This window comes from Mauremys mutica, chromosome 2, assembly GCF_020497125.1.
Source record: "Mauremys mutica isolate MM-2020 ecotype Southern chromosome 2, ASM2049712v1, whole genome shotgun sequence".
Classification (NCBI taxonomy): Eukaryota; Metazoa; Chordata; order Testudines; family Geoemydidae; genus Mauremys; species Mauremys mutica.
This window is the reverse complement of record NC_059073.1, coordinates 192,483,019-192,503,653: the sequence shown is the minus strand read 5'-3', so window position 1 is coordinate 192,503,653 and position 20,635 is coordinate 192,483,019. Positions and strand designations below refer to the sequence as shown.

Here is a 20,635-nt window from a genome sequence, read left to right as displayed (position 1 = left end):
CTTTGCTACCAGATGCAAAACACATTTATACGTGCGTACTAAGGAGGGAAGTTAGGTGTTACCCTTTAGGTGTTCGTGGTGCTAAATCCCACACACAGCTTTGAAAATGTAGAGATTCATATCTATTTTAGTTTAGAAATAAACTCAATTAGCAACATTTTTATTCTTTTTTTTTAAATAAAAATTAAAGCTAGCCTATTAATCAACATGTACAAAATTCTGCCTTGACTCAGTGGGCTTGACTGACTACACGCATTACTCCAGACTTATGCCACTGTAATAATCAATAGAGTTACACTAGTCTGCAACTAGGGTAATGTAGTGGTGATCAGACCCAATGACTACAATGTGTTTGCAAAGGATTGCATTCAGGGCAGAATTTGGCCTCTCAGGTGAGAAGATACATCGTTTAACGACTTTGCAATATGAGGTTACAATAGGATGGCAGCAGAAACATTTTATTTTGCTAAACACACAGCAGAATTACTAGAGCCAAGCAGCCTTCACATATTAGAGAGAGAAATTTACCAACTTTTAAACTAAACTAATAATGCCTATGTACAAAGAGCCCATCATGCATAAAACAGCAGTCAAGCTTTAAACCCTGGAAAGGCTGGATTCTGCGTAAAATCTGCAAAGTCAATTTTAGACATCTGGCAGAGAAGAGCTCAAAGAAAAGGTGAAGGTAGATATTTTGCTTTTGTAATAAGAGTGTTATAATCATAGTTTATATTCATCTGTGCCTTCTGTCCTAAGGGATCCAAAATCACTTTCTAAACTGTAAACCTGATATGCAAATGCTATACAGAATAGGGATCACTTCATCCATCACTGAAATGCTGTCACATCTGGGGTAAAATATGGCAGCTATTAAACAGCACTCAGCAACACTACACAAGACCTTAGGACAAGAAATGCAAAACAATAAAATATCCAATTGCAAGTTCAGTTTTATCCTCTCCAATTAAAGTACAGACTAAAGGGACAGGGAATGAGGAGATGAAAGTAGACAGCACAACCCTTCTTCTCACCGTCATAGCACTTGCGGACACTGAGCCATGCACTAACTCAGTGTTGAGTAAAGATAATTCAGTCTTGAGACACTTACTTAATCTGAAAAGAGCTCTCCAAGAAAAAAGGTGGTTTCATTGCTCAAGCACATCTCCACTGAAGACCAGTTCCTGATGCTGGGAAAACACTCAGCCCAGTTTAAAATGGCACAGGCACAGTAAGAAGAAAAAGAAAATGTGATTCCTTCTGTTGAATCACCTTGCTGACTGGGGTGAGTTTAACCTGCAACTTCAAGGCTTTGAACAAGTTTGCAACTTGATCAATGTTAACTATAAAGACTTTGCAAAATGTAAACACACGAACACAATGTTTGCACAAGGCTAGGAGTACCAGCCACTGCCCAAGAGAGATTAGAACTGCTCCAATATACTCGCATGACCAGGAACTTGTGCCACTCGACCAAGTCATAAGAGAATCAGAATGTGAGAGAATTGCAAATCTGACTCCACGGATTGGCAAATGAGAGCAGCTGTGACCTGGAAGGTGCAGTTTTATTATTTTCTGTTCTGTTTGCTGGGCAGTCACCGGAGATCAGAGTCTTCTCTCATTAGAAGCAGAGTTTCTACCATCTTCAGGAAAGAGGAAATATTATCCTGCTGGAAGTTCAGATTTTATCTCAACTTCAAATGCAGTTTAATGCCTGAAGTACGTAAAATACACTTATTAGCAGTACCCACTTAATGTGCCTGCATAGAATTTGACAGCACATACATCCTGCACTAAGCCATAACCCCTCTCACAGCTCGATAAAAATTAACAAGGAACACTTTGATACACTGGTAACAACGAGGATAACCAGAATCATTATGATTAAATAATTATCTGAATTAGTATTAAAAAATTAAATCCCTAACAGAGCAGTCATTGTACTGAAAATTCATGCGGAAATAGTTCTCTGTATAAATGCCTAAAAGCCCCCTGCCCCTCCACTTTCAGCATAATGGTGGCTAATATGAATAGGAACTGATGCACAACAGCAGCGACAGAAGCTTTTTATATACAGGAGATAGGCGGGGCAGGGCAGCTGTAACAGCAAGGGTGTCTTTTCATTGGTTTTAAAATTCTATTTTTTTACAATTCTTCCTTAGAAACATGAAACTAAAATCAAGGTCTTCTCTCGTAAACTAAGCATGTCCTAATGTATGCTGTCTGCCTATGGTCCCCTACAGACCATATACTAGCTGAGAATGGTGCAGTAGCCCTCTGGCCACACCCGAGTTTCTCCAGAACACCCCTTGCATGATCTCTGTGTTGGATCCTCCAGGAGCAGGGAGAGCCAGCTGTGCCAGCTACCAAACTCTGGAGGAATCCCCAGCTGGGGAGTGCTCTGGATTGTTTACAGCATCTTTGTGCTCCCAGCTCAGTTCCAAAGGGTCAGACCGTGTCATGGAATCTGTTCCTTTAGATAATGTGTTGAAAAATGATTGGGCACTATTTGTCCGAGATTCTCTTACTCTGGAAACATGCCAGCACAGACTTATGTGTCAAAGAAATCTACTTGCAGCCATCATGCCATTAATAATTCAGCACTGGACACCATGCAGCAATTATGGAAGTTTGATGTCCTTATAAGCAAATGAAAAAGGACATTTAGAAAAGAGACATACAGCAACCTTAACCATATCTGTTGATGTATACCCTAGCAAAAATGCTCATTCAGAAAGAGACAGTAGGGAGATGGAAATGTATGTTGATCTGCAGAGATAAACAGGCACACGTCAAGGTTTTAGGAATGTGAATATGCAATTTTTGTGCTCACACTTTTTTTTTCCAGATCTCATCTTTACAGTTTTGTATTTACATGACATATGCCACTAGTCAAGTGTTTGGGGAATTCCACCATCTGTTTTGCTCTTCCCATCACTAGAATGATACCCATACCAAAGTCAGTACTGACCCTCTCATAATAAAGAAGATGTCTTTGTGTGTGTGTGTGTGTGTTGTCGTATGTGAAACAAGGCCAAAAGTCAGACTTGCCAAATGTCTGACAGTTCATGGGAAGGCCTTGCTGTTTGGCCAGTGCTCCCACATAGTGAGCATGACATTCATGGCTTCCGAGCCAACTGTCAGAGGGGATTTTTAATGTTTTGTCTGCTTCTAAGCTTTTGAGCAGCCAGCTTTTGAGCATCCTTACTCATTGCGCTCTCTCTCTCTCTCTCTCTCTCTCTCCCTCTCTCTCTGTGCGTTGCATTGCAGAGAGGGAGCAGAGAAGCCAACAAAGGGTGTGAGCAACTTCCTGGACTATCTGCTTCAGATGGCAGCATCAGAATCATTCCCTCTAGCCTCCTGGTTTAATGGGGAGAGAGTAGAGAAAGGACTGCAGGATGTGAGACGGAAAAGGCGACCGTGGGAACCAGAGTGGTGGAAGAGAGACCTTAGTAACAATAGAGGAAGTGATGAAGAGCGAGGCAATGGAATATAAGGGACAGCAAATAGAGGACAGAGTGACAAGAACAGAGGAACAAGGGTAAAGAGACAATGTAGCACTGGAGAGAGCAATGGGGAAGATAATTAGCAGAACAGAGCCAGATATAAGGCTCAGAGAAGAATGAGAGGAAAGGAGATGCATTGCCACTGTTAGCTTCAAGTGGTAGCAATCAGACTTTGGTATCTGTCATCCAGTAGTCATCAACATCATGCAAATTAGAGAGACCTGCTTCACACAGACAGACAAAGGGGATAGCTTGGCTCCATTAAAATCAACGGGAGTTTTGCCATTGACTTCAACAGAGCTAGGATTTCACCCTAGGAATTTAACCCAAGATTTTCAAAAAGAGCTAATGATTTTGGATGCCCAACTTTAGATACCTTAAGAAATTCTGAGCATCTGAAAATCAGTCCCCTTAGTCTTAAAATTCACACCCAAAAGCAAGGCCTCTAAAATCGCTATTCACTTTTGAAAATTTTGGCCTTAAGCTTTATGCAGTAGATAATGACAGTTCTGGCTACTATCAGATGTTAAAAGAGAATTGCCCCTCTTGCTGTAATAGGCCACTCACATTTATAGAACTAAACAATTCAGTACCTCGATAGGGTAATACAAATGTCTCAGTGAATAGCTAATTTGACATCTCAAATATATGCCAGTGTTGTCCTTTCTAAGAATATTAAATAGGTTACTTCTCAGATAGTAAATAGGTTCTGGCCAGATCCAGTTGTGCAGACAACAGGGGCATGCTGAGGGCCTCACAGCGGGAGTTCAGGTTTGCCATTGGGTGGGTGAACAGCAGGGTTAGGTTTTGATTTGGGTCTCAGTTCACTCCTTCTCAATGCCCACAATAGCACCAAGCCTTGGTGCTTTTCCCATAGTTTCTCTTTGATGCAATTCCCCCACCTTCAGACACCAGACTTTCATCACCTCCTCTCACACTCTGACTCCTGTCTTAGACCTCACTAGCATTGCTAAACCTGTCATGAGGAGCTTTCTTCTGCCAGTGCTTCTGAATCTCTCTGCTGACCCTAATATTATTCCAGTCACGTCTCATATGCAAACAGTCAAATTCTGGAGTTGTCCACGTGGAAGCCCCAGACTTGAAAAGAATGAGGCATTAGTGGCCAGCCCTGAGACAGAGACCTTGTCAGATATGAATCCCTTGGCCACGGGATCAGTAGTCCTCCTTAAGGGGAAGCCACCTTATCTACAGTCTAAGAGGAGGTCAAGGAAAAGAAGGGTTGTCATAAGGATAAGTAGCTATGATCATGTCTGCAGAAGCCAGAACATGGAGACGTGAACTGAACCAGAAGGCTGAAGCAAGGAAGGTGGTGTGTGAAAAGAGGATGTTAGTGAAGGATTTTCAGGAGCAAACCAGAAGTTTGAGGTGAGCTGATGGGTGTTTGTGGATGGGGGAGGAAGCCTAACAAGAAGAGATGGCAGAAAAATGCCAGTTTCTTTGTGGGAAATGTAGGGGAGATGGGAATTATTTTTTTTTCAAAAAAATTCATGTTAGTTTTTTTCATTTTTTCTACAAAAAAAATGAAACCAAAACCTAAAACCTTCCCATTTTTCTCTAAAACCAAAAATGTTTAACCATATTTGACTGAATATTTGGGGAGTTTTGGTTGGTCTTTAGAAAAATTAAGATATTCAAATAAAAACTCAGAATTAAAAAATAAAAATACATCATGTTCCATAAAAAAATGGTTTTGATGGAATATTTTCAGTCAGATCTACTAAGAATTCAAGGGAGGGAGGGAAGTTGTTAGAAACTTAGAGGATAGAATTAGGTGATGGGTAGAGGAATTGCACAAAAGGGATCCAGAATTTGCTCAATGCAATCCAATTAGTTCAGATTATTTTTATATACCCCAGGTATTTATATGGCCTCCATCACCATAATATGTGAATACCTCAAAATCTTTAATATATTCGTGAGGTAGGGATGTGCTGTTACCCCCGTTTTACAGTTGGGGAACTGAGGCACAGAGACACCAAGGGCTTATCTACACAAGACACTCAGGCGAGTTAAGGCAAACTAAAGGTGTCAAGTCAACGCACATAAATTAAAGCATGTTAAACCCCCATATGTTTGCTCTCACTCAGGAACAAAGTGATCTTAGTTCACTCTAACTTAATCCTTGTAATCACACACACCAAAAGTACAATATTTGTACATTCTTCCTATAATGCATTATCTGTATTCATGTGCACCCGTGACATGCTCATCACCAATAATAGCATTTCAGGAGCAGCAAACCCAATCCATCACTTTTTTCCTGTACAAAGTAGATTCAAAGGATGGTTAGATTCATATTCAGTACAAGATTAAGCAGAGCTTTGTTATGTGAAGTGTGGGATGAACAGAAACGTTTACAAGGCAGAGACTTGTTCAAGAGTAACATTTCAACTCCCTATTAAAAAAGCCATCTGTTGCTTCCTGTCAACAATGCTTAGAAAAGACCAACAAAAAAAAAAGTTCCAGTCCTAAAGGAAACTGGCTAATGAAATCAAAAGAATGGCTCAAGTTGACTTAACCACAATCAAAGACACAAAAAATTACAACAAAAGAGAAGATAAGACCAAGGAATGCGCATCCACTTTCAAGTGAATATAGTAGGAGATCTCCTGTCCTCTTTGTTCATTTGAACAAATAGAAAGTTCCCTCACCTTTGTTAATATTTAGATGATCAATAGGATTAACTTTGCATTTCCTTTTATTTGACTACTGCTTTAAAGACACCTGGAGAGTCAGGGAAATACAGCATTCTCCATCACTACATGGTTAACCGTAACTTTTAATACTACGATCCTTTTCAGGAAATGAACATGAGATTCAATCTTTGTCTGATCAGCATGTGATGAACTGGAGCAAAGACAGTTAAAGCAGACCCACTAGTCCAACTCTCCCCCCTCACGTACACACTCCATGTTAGTAAAGTTTATTTGTATGCAATCGTCTCCTTAGAAACTAGCCAGAAGGACAAATCAAGATTTATAAGTGTAGAGAAGTCAACTAGAGATCCTACCCAAGGTTAAAAAAAAAAAGAATAATTGGAGATCTACCTATCTCCTAGAACTGGAAGGGACCTTCATTGAGTCCAGCCCCCTGCCTTCACTAACAAGACCAATTACTGATTTTTGCCCCAGATCTCTAAATGGTCCCCTTAGGGATTGAACTCACAACCCTGGATTTAGCTGGCCAATACTCAAACCACTGAGCTATCCCTGGGCTTGCTGAAAAAAAAAAGTCTGACAAGTTAAATCAGCATGTGACCGCTATCAAGACACTGACTGAGGGCAGAGAAAGTGGAATAAGGTGGCATTGATTGAGGGAATCATTTTATGATAACACCGAGTAAAACAAAGCCACCAGTTATACAATAAAGGAGTCATCGCTGAGCCTAGCTAGTCAATATTTAATCTGAAGTTAAAATATTAATCCATTCTTAGCTCCCCCAAGTAGAAGGTTAGGAAATGTTTTGCTAACAAACACCAATGTTTATTAAACAAATTTAGACTAGAACAAAACTTGCCTCCAAAATTAATGCTACAGAGGTTGGTTTTATTTATTGAAAGACAAGTAGCAGCCCTCCTCGGCACTGTAATGTTTAACTCTGTATTTACTGAGTATCTATGAGAGTATATTTTGCTGAAGTTAAAAAAAAAGCCACAACACAGAGTATGGCTGATGTATATTTTATAGACTTTATTGGGAAACTGAGACAGCTTTTCCTCCCCATACTTCAGATGCTGTACTCATTTGAAAGTACTTTAAAAGGAGGGCAAAAAATATGCTTAAAAAGCTAAATCCTCCAATCGATGTTGCAGTTCTGTACACAGAACTGTCATTGCCAGAAAGGGAACCTCTGCACATGGACTGATTGGAGAATATGCTGTAAAAGCAGAATGAAGAATTTTGCCTGGATCACACATGCTTCTTTTCATTCTGAATGGTTCATGGACAGCAAACCAGAGAGCATGTAACTCTATTTGCATGCCCATTAAAGGCAAATGTACATGAAAGTTTCCTGTGGCAAAAGAATATGAATGCCACTAAACAGTCTGAAACAAGTTATTGTTCCATGCATAAAAATGCTTCACACCCCAAATGTTACCATGAAAACGGAAAGGGGGGAGGACATGCACTGTGTCTAGTGACACAATCTTTAACAAAGACTGTGAATGGCTAGCCAACTACAAAAGCAGTTTCTTCTCCCTTGGTATTCTCACCTCAACTGCTAGAAGAGGGCCTCATCCTCCCTGATTGAACTAACCTCGTTATCTCTAGACTGATTCTTGCCTGCATATTTATACCTGCCTCTGGAAATTTCCACTACATGCATCTGACGAAGTGGATATTCACCCACGAAAGCTCATGCTCCAATACATCTGTTAGTCTATAAGGTGCCACAGGACTCTTTGTGTCTAATGAATGCATCATATTGCTGGATTTAGGTTTTTTTTTGCAGACACTTTAACTGAAGTGTAGGAAAATTCCTTTTTTGTTGTTATAGTTGTTGAAGAACAAAGCACACATACTGAGTCTGATTTTCATTGCATTTTGGATGCACACTGGAATCTTGAATAGGATGCATTAGGACATGCCAATATCAAATACAAAAACTTTTTTTAGATGTAATTTTTGTGCAGACACTTTAACTGAAGTGTAGGAAAATTCCTTTTTTGTTGTTATAGTTGTTGAAGAACAAAGCACACATACTGAGTCTGATTTTCATTGCATTTTGGATGCACACTGGAATCTTGAATAGGATGCATTAGGACATGAACACATGGGACTTTATAGCTGCTACCTTTCATTTTTTTATTAAATTCTCTTTGCAATTCTCCATATATTTCTATAGCTTTCATGGAACAATATTGACTCCCTCTGGTGGCCAAGGTAATACATGTCTCTAGTGGATATAGACTGTATGACATCTTTCAAAGGCAATACACTGAAATCTTATTGGGTTTTTATTTATAGACCAACAGAAATTTAAGAGTGGCTTCAGGCTAAGAGACTGAAGAGCTCTTTTAGCTCAGGTAGTAGAATCTCATGTTTTTAGATCAAGAGTTCAATGCCTGCTCCCAACAACGTACCTGGGGTGTGGCATTACATTTATTAAACACACATCATTGTAATGTACAAAGAGTGTGGTTTCAGATAGGGGAGAAAAAAAGCCAAATTAGACTCATAGACTTTAAGGTCAGAAGGGACCATTATGATCATCTAGTCTGACCTCCTGCACAATGCAGGCCACAGAATCTCACCCACTCACTCCTGTATCAAACCTGTGTCTGAGCCATTGAAGTCCTCAAATCATGGTTTAAAGACTTCAAAGTGCGGAGAATCTTCCAGCAAGTGACCAGTGCTCCACACTGCAGAGGAAGGTGAAAAACCCTCAGGGCTTCTGCCAATCTGCCCTGGAGGAAAATTCCTTCCTGACCCCAAATATGGCGATCAGCTAAACCCTGAGCATGTGGGCAAGACTCACCAGCCAGACACCCAGGAAATAATTCTCTGTAGTAACTCATATCCCATCCCATCTAACATCCCATCACAGGCCATTGGGCATATTTACCGCTAGTAGTCAAAGACGAATTAATTGCTCAGATTAGGCTATCCCATTATACCATCCCCTCCATAAATTTATCAAGCTTAGTCTTGAAGCCAGATATGTCTTTTGCCCCCACTACTCCCCTTGGAAGGCTGTTCCAGAACTTCACTCCTCTAATGGTTGGAAACCTTTGTCTAATTTCAAGTCAAAACTTCCTGATGGCCAGTTTATAGCCATTTGTTCTTGTGTCCACATTAGTACTGAGTTTAAATAATTCCTCTCTCTCCCTGGTATTTATTCCTCTGATATATTTATAGAGAGCAATCATATCTTCCCTCAGCCTTCTTTTGGTTAGGCTAAACACGCCAAGCTCTTTGAGTCTCCTTTCATATGACAGGTTTTCTGTTCCTCAGATCATCCTAGTAGCCCTTCTCTGAACCTGTTCCAGTTTGAATTCATCCTTCTTAAACATGGGAGACCAGAACTGCATACAGTATTCCAGATGAGGTCTCACCAGTGCCTTGTATAATGGTACTAATACCTCCTTATCTCTACTGGAAATACCTCATCTGATGCATCCCAAGACCGCATTAGCTTTTTTCATAGGCTCATAGTCATCCTGCGATCAATCAATACTCCGAGATCCTTCTCCTCCTCTGTTACTTCCAACTGATGTGTCTCCAATTTATAACTAAAATTCTTGTTATTAATCCCTAAATGCATGACCTTGCACTTTTCACTATTAAATTTCATCCTATTACTGTTACTCCAGTTTACAAGGTCATCCAGGTCTTCTTATATGATATCCCAGTCCTTCTCTGTATAGGCAATACCTCCCAGCTTTGTGTCATCCGCAAACTTTATTAGCACATTCCCACTTCTTGTGCCAAGGTCAGTAATAAAAAGATTAAATAAGATTGGTCCCAAAACCGATCTCTGAGGAACTCCAGTAGTAACCTCCCTCCAGCCTGACAATTTACCTTTCAGTATGACCCGTTGTAGTCTCCCTTTAACCAATTCCTTATCTACTTTTCAATTTTCATATTGATCCCCATCTTTTCCAATTTAGCTAATAATTCCCCATGTGGAACTGTATCAAATGCCTTACTGAAATAGTTCCACATACAGAAATGGGAAATCTGGGGGGGGGGGAAAGATTGTTAGAGAAAGGTTAAATGATCAAGTCAAAAGTACTGCTATCTCTGTTCCCTCCTTAATTCATAACTACTGTATGTAGATATGTGCATCCCAAAAGAGCGACCACACTTTAACTGTGTCATTTAATTTGAACATCTAGTATGTCTGGTTTTCTGCTCATCACATCTTTATATTGCTCAATTTGTTTTTCTATGTTGACTTTTATGTATGTGTGAGATAGTCTGGATCACATTCACTTCCACACTTACAATAGTCAACGACATAATAATACTGATCAATAAACACAAAAATGTTACCACCTCAGATAAAATACAGTGAGCCCCATGCTTGGAGCTACATCAAAGGGGAATATGACCCCTCTGTGACATGCACTCCGAACACCAAAGAAAGCCTTCCATGGAAGTTTTGGCAGTAGGGAATTGATGATGACAAGGTAGGCACTGGAGAGGCAAATCTAAACTCTGTCAGATATCCTCATCTCCATTCCCACTCCCCAAACCCTTCAATCAAACCACAGAACGCAGCAACATTACTGCTGTTTCCCTTTCCATGCTGTAGACCCTCTCCTGGTAAGGCATTCCAGGGTCAGCAACATGTTGAGGGACTCCTTGGCAACATGGCTCTGGAGAGACTGGTGCTGTCTTGCAGAACAAGAAGACAAAGGCTGGGTACCTGTGCAGAAGTAAGGTACCTTTGCATGGATGCCCTCTGCCTCTAATGGATTACCTAAAATCTGTGATCATCTCAGGGAATCCACAAACTCAAGTAGTGGAACCCCTCAATTTTTTTGAGGGTGGAAATGGAGGAAACAAAAGAATCAGAATGAACCTGCAAGTGCAAACACATGGAGTTTCAACTGTCCTATGAGGGTTATGGCCACTTACAAGGGCACTGAGCCTAGTACCTGGAAGGGGGTTGGAATACAATACTTCCCTATCAACAATATGGTTAGTTAGACCGCTCTTTACTTCTCTGTGCCTAGGTTTTTCATGGCTCTAAAATTCTCTTACAGAAAAAAAGAAAAAGAAAAAGAAAACAACTATAGCATTGAAGGAACAAACAAGCCATAGCTGCTTCAAATTCAGTTCAATCAAAAGAATTTGATACAATTTTCCAGTGACATATTTACTGATTTCAGCTGGAATCCAGCATCACATCTGGCAGAGATGAATAGCTGCTCATTTTCAGTTTTAAGTGCAGCTTGGTCACTATCATCATACTCCAGAGGATTTGAAGGTCACACCCGATTAAAGAAAGTTAATGATCCCACATCTTCCAGTACTCAGATCCCACTTAGAATGAAATCGGAGAGGCCAAAACTTTAGCTGTAATCTGAGGCTATCACCATACAACAAATAGTGCTTCAGTCAAAACGTACAAAGAAAATCTGTTTCAGGGTCGTATTAAAAATGGACAGACTGAAGTCTATCGGAATGTGGGAATGCTTCTGTATTTTTCATGGGAAGAGATAATTTAAAGTAAATTACATGGAATGAGGATAAAAAGCCTGACAGTCATAGCTGTTCAAAAAGGGGAAATGCAGGTGATCGGCAATCAGTCAACAGTTTTGGGAGGCAAATAGTCACATAACCACATGGAAAGCTGAGTTAAGAAGTTCTTGGTAGAAACAGGCAAGCTTCCCTTAAGCCATAGACACAAAATAAAATTCTCCCTTGGGTTTCTCCCCCTTTCTTTTTTTCCCCTTCCTAGTCTCTATTTTAACTCCTATATCAGAACAGGTTTTCACTCAGAGTAACTTGAGCTGGTTTTGTCACCGTTTTTAAATGTTTCACTTTAGTTTCTCTCTCTCTGTCTCTCTTCAAGACATTTTCTGTTCTCATATGGCTCTTCTCCCCCAATTATTTTTATCTTTCATGTTCCGTGCCTTCTCCTTTCCTTTCTCTGTCCCATTCTTTCCCGCTTACTTCCCCAATCCTTTTGGGATGAGACCAGAGCCCAGGTTCTGTTCACCGTCCAAATGGGGGCGATTATTTTGGTAAGTAAGCCTGAAATTTGAAGGTGCCACCCTTCAAAGATGGCCAAACTGGCAGCACAGATAAAGAACTACTTAAGTGAGAAAATCGGGAGAAAACAGAAAGAGAAGGCACCAAAAGAGTTAACTTCCATACAAAAAATAAAGTTCCGTCTGTGGATAGGTTATAATAAAGCATGCATAGCTGGGTCAGTGCACTCTCAGCTTCCACTGTTACAACAGCTATTTATTACAGTGATGTCAAAATGGCAACACTGCAAGGTATGTAGAATGTTTTGGCAACTAGCTGAAAAAAAGATGAAGGGTGCAAAAGTCAAGTCACGATTTTCCTGGTAAACATCACTGGTTAACTGTGCCTTAAACCTGACAAGCCAAACAGTGATAGAGCCCATTTAACTGATGGAGTCATTTTAAGATGTGAGCGGATGTGCGCCTCAAGGTTCAAGCTTTAAGTCACATTTAGTTAATGCAAGACATGCAACAGGATGTCTGAGGGGCCTCAGAGGTATCAAGTTTTGATTTTTTTTTTAAAGCTACAGTACCCTGGCAAGCTGTTAGCAAAGGACAACAGAACCACTGCAGGGGGAGGATGAAAATTAACGTTCTCAGTGCATCTTTGATTATTTTAAAATACCTCCTAGAATCCAGAAGTGATCTGGAAATAAAATCATTCATTTGATTTCTTTATTTTCTTAGCAATGGGTGAACTGAACAATCCTTGGAGCTTCAAGTAAAACCACAGAATGTTTCAGGGCCAAAATTTCCCTTTCTTTTCTGTTGCACTACAGGCCATATTAGGCAGTACACCCATGTATTTGGGCTCCAGACCAGACTGACCTATTCTGGGGATGTCTGGGCTGGGTCAAGGGAGCAGAGAGCAGCTCTGTGCTCAGGACACGCTCAGAGCCCCTTGAGATGGCAAGTGGCTCATGCCAAAAGCTCCCTGAGCGCCCTCTTCTCCCTCTAGAAGCTCAGACAAGCTACAGGCATCAAAGATCCTTTACCACACTGTGCAGGGCCAGGGCAGAGGAAAGAGAACTTCTCTTAGAGGGTAGGATGGTTGGGAAAGTGCTAAGGGGCTATGCTGTCACTTATAGGCGGGGCAGAGGGGAGATCCTAACTGAGCCCACTGTCCCTTGCTGATGGATGGATTTATACAGTGTACATAGATACTCCCCTTTCTTCTGAGAACAAGACTTTCTGGACACTGATGTCAGCTAGAGAGAGCCCTCACAGCCAGAGATGACCAGTGCCTGGCGATAGTGGCGGGGCAGAGTGAGGTCAGCTGGATTCAGCAGTGTTACTGAGCACGCTCAGTGCATGTGAACATGCTCAGTAGCCAAGCAGCAAATCTGGGGGAGGGGGCATGTGACCCTGCATGCCCCCTGCCCCCAAGCATCATCTCTATTTGTGGCTGAGGCTCGCTGATGTACATGGGAAGGAGCTGTGCTATGGAATGGTAATAACCCCATTCTGAAATGAATTCCTAGACAGAATCAACTTTGCTCTAAACTCCAGAATAGCCCTGTACATCTCCTCTGAGCAGGTAACCCATATATCAAACTAACCCCACCTGAACATAAATGCTTTCTTAATTCAGAGTGATATGGACACCACTGGAGTCTAAATTCCACCCTCAGTGTTCATCAGCTGTTCAGTAACTTCCTTCTGAAGCTTCTAAGATTTCCTTCAAGCAAGCTGACAAGATGGCTATTAATGACCAGTGTGACCCAGACGCCCTTTCGTGCCAGCTGGCATATGGTTCACTGTTCTGTAACAGCAACTCCTAACAGGCCTGAAAAACTCACTACACCTAGCACACCACTTTCATAATATTTATTCATAAAGAATATCATATGAGGTTTTAAATGAAAGCCGTGTCAAACTGGTTATGAATAGTGTTGTAAAATGTATGTACCGAAACTATGCAAGGAATTGTGTACATATACTGGAAATGTGTTTTTATAGTCTGTATTAAGGCAAAGTTGATAAACAGTTTTCTGCCAGAAAAATTCACCTATCTCCGTTCACATGCAGATTAAGCATTGTAAGCTAGTTCTATGGAAGCTCCACTGACATGTGAAGTGAACAGGGGGATGGGAAGCCAAGGGTAGGGCTGGCTCTACCATTTTTGCCGCTCCAAGCAAAAAAAAGCAAAAAAAAAAGCTGCTCAGACTGTGCTATCACAAGAATGCTGCCCCTTAGCATGTGCCGCCCCAGGCACATGTTTCCTCCGTCGGTGCCTGGAGCCGGCCCTGGCCAAGGGGGAGACCAGATACTGGAGAGGAAACCACAGAGAGCTGCCCTGTCTCTGGAGCTGTCCCTGTCTCTGGAGCTGTCCCTGTCTCTGAACTTTTGGGGAATGTAAAGGGAAGACAAAAAGAAAACCTGTTATTCTGCACCAAGGAGGTAAACAGACAGCATGTTTACATTCATGAAAATGGGATCCCAGCTATGCCTTGGTTGGAAACACTGCAAAGGACATTTGGGGTGAGAACTTAGCTTAGATGCTTATCCCTGTTAAAGTTAAGTTGAGTCTCTAGAAATCATGTTATGATTTTGTTTTATATGTAACCTGTTTCCACTATCCTTGCTCACAGTCTTAATTTTTGATAATAAAACTTATGCTTGTTTTCACTATAAATATAACTCAGTGCTACGGTATTGGTCAAGAAGTGGATCCTAGGCTGAATCAAACAAGCTGGTGTGTACACTACCCCTGGCAATAGCAGACCTGCTATTACTATGGGTGTTCAGTGGATAAGGGGCTGAATACTACAGTGGGAAACCTTCAAAGGGGCTCAGGGGCTGAGATACACCTACTGTTAACCTGCAAGTCAAAGGAAGGGCTGGCAGACCCCAAAGGAGATTGTTTGGGTGGCTAACAGGCTGGAGGTATCAGGGAGCTAGCACCCAATTAAGCACCAGCGAGTCTCCCTCTTGCTGGAGGCAGGGGGGAAAAGGTGACTTTCAGTTCTGGGCACCCCAAGAACCTTCACAGTCAGACAGGATACCAATTCCTAGACCTGGACATACACAAGAACATACAATAATTCTGTAGCTCAATATATATTCCACTGACTGTTGTGTCAAAGCGGTTCATTTGGTTATACTTTTGATTTCCCTTTACAGTAAACACAAGCTCTTCTCAAAGGCAGCACAGAAGACCATCTCATTCCTTGGTATCATTTTGATTTTTAATTTATTTTCTTTTCATTGGCATCTTTCTCTCTCTATTCTTTTCTCACTTCATCCCTGATCAATATTCTTTGTCCATAACCTTTAAGCCAATTACTCCCCATCACAATGCTCTTTCCTAAAAGCAACTGAACAAAACCTCTACGTAACAGCTTAACCACTGAGACATTACACTCAGATAAGATTGTACCAGTGCACCAGCACAGCTCAGGTAGGATTTTCAGATCCCTTGCATATGTGTGTGCCAAATTGCCCTCCAAAGACTGGTTCAGAACCCTTGCATTGGGCGAAATGCTGCGCTAAGAGGCTCTAAGAGGTACTGAAGAACAGAACTCACAGCACAGGGAAAGGGGGAGCTACGGTGGCTTTATGCCACCTTGGCACCATCCCAATCCTGAGCTGCTCCCAAGGATGGAGAGGCTGGTGGCCTATCTAAATTATGGCTGCCTTGTAGGTCGCAGCACTGCACAGAACCTCTGCAATGCTACATGCTGTGGACCCATCCCCAACACATGCCTCCTAATCCCCTTCTTGTCTATATGCTGGGGATCGCCATGGGGTTCTTAGAAGGCAGTGCCTATGCTGGGGAATCCTCCCCCGGCTACAACTAGGGATTTAAGGGTCCCTTTACTCTGCTCCTTTCCCCCGATATAAATGGGCCAGAATAAGAGCAAGGTTCTCACCCATAATGTATATGGCCATGCATCCTTCTGATTCTTTTTTAATTTTAAATCTTTTTTTTTATAAAATTCAACTACATTTAATTTTCAAAATAAACAAATAAATACAATGAGACCACTCAAGATCAATTTTAATTCCTACCATCCATTATATAATGTCTCTAAAAAATGTAAGCAAAATCAACTGTGTCAAATCTAATCCAATTAAATAAAGCGCATAAAAGAACAGTTATTATTTGACTTGGATTATAAGAGCTATAGTAAAATCTCTCTTTTCAAATCAGAGTAACTGAAATGACAATGTAAAGCAAGTAGTATGTGAACATCTAACAACAGCTGGCTTATATTTCAGCTCCTGAAACTCTGAACAGCTGCAGCGAGTTGAGGGCCCTGATGTCATTGCTAAGCTTCAAGATGCCTGGTTTATGAGAAACGGGGAAAAAGAGCTTCTTTGGAAACAGACATTCAAGATGAAAATACTCAATAAAATCCACATTCGGAAGAAACAAAATGTACGTAAATTTCATTGGCTTCAACAATCTACCAGCCAATACGCCACTGAGAATTGAATTTCAGTACTCAGTATAAACCACCAGGAGGATTATGCTGGCAACAACTATGTTAGGTTAGATGGATTTAATAATTTATACTATAGCCATGAATTAATTACCTCTATGTGGGAACCAAATGGTTAATCCTGGGGGAATTCTGCGCCACTCCGCAATGCAGAATTTTGCAGAAATTAATGTTGGTCACACACAATTTCCTTTTTTCCCCACCGAAATGGGTTGCAGAGATGTTGGCTGCCACTAGGGGCTGCTGGACCCGGCAGAGCCCAGCTCACAAATAGAAGACAAGGCAGGTTCCCAGCAGCTGCAGTTCCCAGAATGCCCTGAAGAAGGAAGGAGGAGGTGGCAGCATGCAGGGAACTCCGTGCTAGTCTGGGACCCAGCTGGTCTCTGGGGTATGAGTGGGGTCTGGAGGGTAGGTGGTGTGAGTGTCTGTGCTGGGGGCCCCTGCAGGTAGGGGCTCTGTTGGGGGGTGGGGGGAGAAGGGATGTGAGTTTCCAGAACCCCAGCTGGACTCTGGTGGAGAAGGGGGGTCAGAAAAACAGGAACTGGGTTGTCATAGGGATTTCTTTAACTCTCTACCCCAAGGGGAATTTTTGTGTGTGTGTCTGTATTGTTAGACATAGTTGCTGATAGGTATTTTAAAATAAATTACCAAAATAATTGAAACTGGGGTGATTATATAGTGTTATTTTGACAACATTTGCAGAATTATGCAGAATTTTAAAATATTGTACCCAGAATTTTTAATTTTTTGGCACAGAATTCCCCCAGGAGTAAATAGTGTTACTAAAAACTGCATATCTTGAAATAAATACAGATAAGTTTGTGTTTAAGTGGCAAATCATAAATTGGCAAAACATGGGCTACTACATCCTTTCACTCATTACATCTCAAGTTTAGGATCTCTGCCAAGTGCTCTGAAAATGGGATTCCTAAAAAAAAAATCACGTAAAGCGTGCGATCAGTACATAAAGTAGACAGCTCTGCTCCTCCTAAACAGAATTGTTTACTGCATTGGTAAAACTTGTTTGTGTAGGAAACAGAACTATAAAAGTCTGAAATTGTGCTGCAAAATCCTGCAGGATCTAAAAACCATCATAGACTTCACCACTTTCCATTCCAAGTGCAAGATGCAGATCTTATCACTTCTAAATTACTGGATAAGATCTTGTGCTGCAAGGTATGTGTTGTAACTATCTTTATTTTTCACTGAGTTCAGTTTCATGTTTGTACCACTAACTGGAGAATTATCTTAGAAGTTGTCCGTTACTTATTTGTATTATGGTAGCACCTAGGGCCCCATCATGCTGGGTGCTGTACAGATTAAAAGAAAGTATCTGACCTGAAGAGTCTACAGTCTAAATAATCCCACTGAGTGTTCACCTCCCCTAATCCAAATAAAATCGGAATCTTCTACCTGCTTAATACCAGTAACAGTTACCTTTGTTCCAAGACTGCACTTTTGTGTCCACTTGAAACAGAAGCAGGCTGAGCTGGTATGACAGTTATATAGAGAGGTAACAGAGAAGTAACTGCTTGTATGTCACTTGCCTTAATGTTCAGAGAGACTATAAATTATGAGGGGTATTTCCAAAATCCTTTCAGGGACTTGCTTTGACGAAATATTTGTCCTAATGAATTATTTCATACAAACCAACAGACTTAAGGAGTTCTGTCCCCTGCTTCCCAATACCCTCACCCTTTCATAGAGAAAACAAGGATGAGAATGAGTTAATATAGGCCATACCTGTACCTATATGGATCGGGAGAATCTAGTAGAGCAAGCCCAATTTGCAAGTCAGTGGTAACATACCCCAAAATGATCAGGAATATTGCTAAGAACCAGAACAAATGGAAGAAACTGCGGTTAGTCTCATTTGCCTGGACCAGGAGAGTTTCGGATGACAGTGCCATCTCATCCACCTCAGATGGGATGGCATAATGAGCCAGGCCCACTATGAGGAGGAAAAAAAATCACTTCTGTTAACACTTTACTGTGTAAACAAGGGGCGCCAGCTCACATTTAGTCTCTTTCTTCCAAGTCCCATCAATCTGACACACAAAAGACTGTGCTTAGAATTTTTATTGATTTCAACAGGCCTTACATTAGGCCAGGGACTACAGAGAAATGGACTTCCTAAAGATGGCATGGCACCTTTTAGCGGTACCACCACGGATTAAAGAGCCCCTCATGCCATCACTAGTAAATGTTAAACTGCTGCTGCATGAGGCACACACAAAAATCAATGGAAAGCCAGGCATTCAGAGAGATTCTTGATTCCCAACTGCACAGCTGGGGATCCCTGAATCTTATGCCTGTATGAGATTTAGGAGCATGCTACAGTATTCATGTTTTGGCTCTCAACCCTTCAGGTTTGCTCAGCAATTTGAGAAAGGCTCGGAGAACAAAATATACGAATAGATAAGAAGCACATCCACACTCTCACAGACTGACATACAGAAACTGACTTCTCATGTAAACCTATATCCCCAAGAGCAGTTAGCCCACTGATGCTCGTGATTGGTAATCCATTATACAGATGGTAGTTCAGAAGTAACTCCAATTCACTTCACATTTTTAACACACACAGCAACAAGGGATTTTTTCCCTTCAAATTTTCCAATTATGCATAAAAATACAAAAGAAAATAGCATCCAGATTCTGCATTCTAGCAACTAAAAGATAGTCTTATGATGGCGGGTATCATGACAGATGTTCAATAAGACTAATATTGTAAGCTATAGATGTAAGGTAGGAAGGGGCTGCTTTTTTATTGCAATACTTTTATAGATTTTTATAGCAATGTTGTGCAGAGTCCCAATACCATAGCAGGGGATTGGCTCATAAATAAAATTATTGGGCCAAATCTAGAGTCCTCACTCAATTTTTATTAATGCCTTTGGTAACTGACCCAATGAATCACCAATTCAGTCTTTAACCATTTGACTATAATGAAATAATAATTAATAATGAAGCAGCACTTCTACAATGCTTTTTACCCAATTAGGGGTAAATATCATTATCAGCACATTACAGAGGGTTAAATTGAAGCACAGAAGTGAGAAGTGATTTGCCCAACCTTACGCAGCAGGACAGTGGTAGATGATTGTAAGGTGTGGGTGGGTATGAATACTTCTGCTGGTCTTTTAATTGCACTCTCCCCTGATTGATATCAGTACTGTCAGATTCACTTACCAGTTCGTAGTTGATTGGCAGGAAGCAGGGTTTCACCACCTGGAATAAAAAGAATAAAATAAAGAAATAAGATATCTCTCTCTTTGAGGGCCCAATTCCATGAGCTTTTCAGTTGCCTCAAATCCAACTGAATGCAGTGCAAGTTGAAAGTTCTCACCAAATCAGGCCCAGAACAAGGAATCTTATTTATAGGTAAATTTTCATATACGGCCAGACTCAGCCAAAGGCAGGAAACACAAATTAAACTCTCCTTAATTGCAAAGAAAAGAGATCTATGTTTGGATCTGCCACAGTGTTCAAAACCAGAAAGTCAGCTTGACCTGAATTGGTACGTCAACTCCACTTATACTGAAGTTTAAACACTTCAGATTAAGGATTCTATGGCCTATATGTGTTACACAAGACTTGTTCAATAATTTAAATACCAAAATGGATGGAAAACCAGGAACAGTGTGACCACATCAGACTATACTATCAGTCATGAGAAACAATTTTTAGTGGCTTTCTATAGCTATATAAAGGCTACTTCTATTACTTATGCCATAAAGCTTCTATTTGAGAGGACACAAATAGGAAGCTTTATGGAAACTACAGACCAATTAGTTTAACTTCTGTGCCAGGAAAGATAATGGAGCAAGTAATTAAGGAAATCATCTGCAAACACTTGGAGAAGGTGGTAAGGTGATAGGGAATAGCCAGCATGGATTTGTAAAGAACAAATCATGTCAAATCAATCTGATAGCTTTCTTCGATAGGAAAACGAGTCTTGTGG

General features: G+C 40.9%; 1 protein-coding gene across 1 annotated transcript in view; it reads right to left on the bottom strand.

The window, feature by feature from the left end:
- Positions 1-20,635, bottom strand: part of TNS3 (tensin 3) — a 355,327-nt gene that overhangs the window by 188,035 nt on the left and 146,657 nt on the right. The window contains exon 5 of the mRNA XM_045003918.1: positions 19,864-19,902. Coding sequence (XP_044859853.1) covers positions 19,864-19,902 — 39 coding nt within the window. The remainder of the gene's footprint in view (positions 1-19,863; positions 19,903-20,635) is intronic.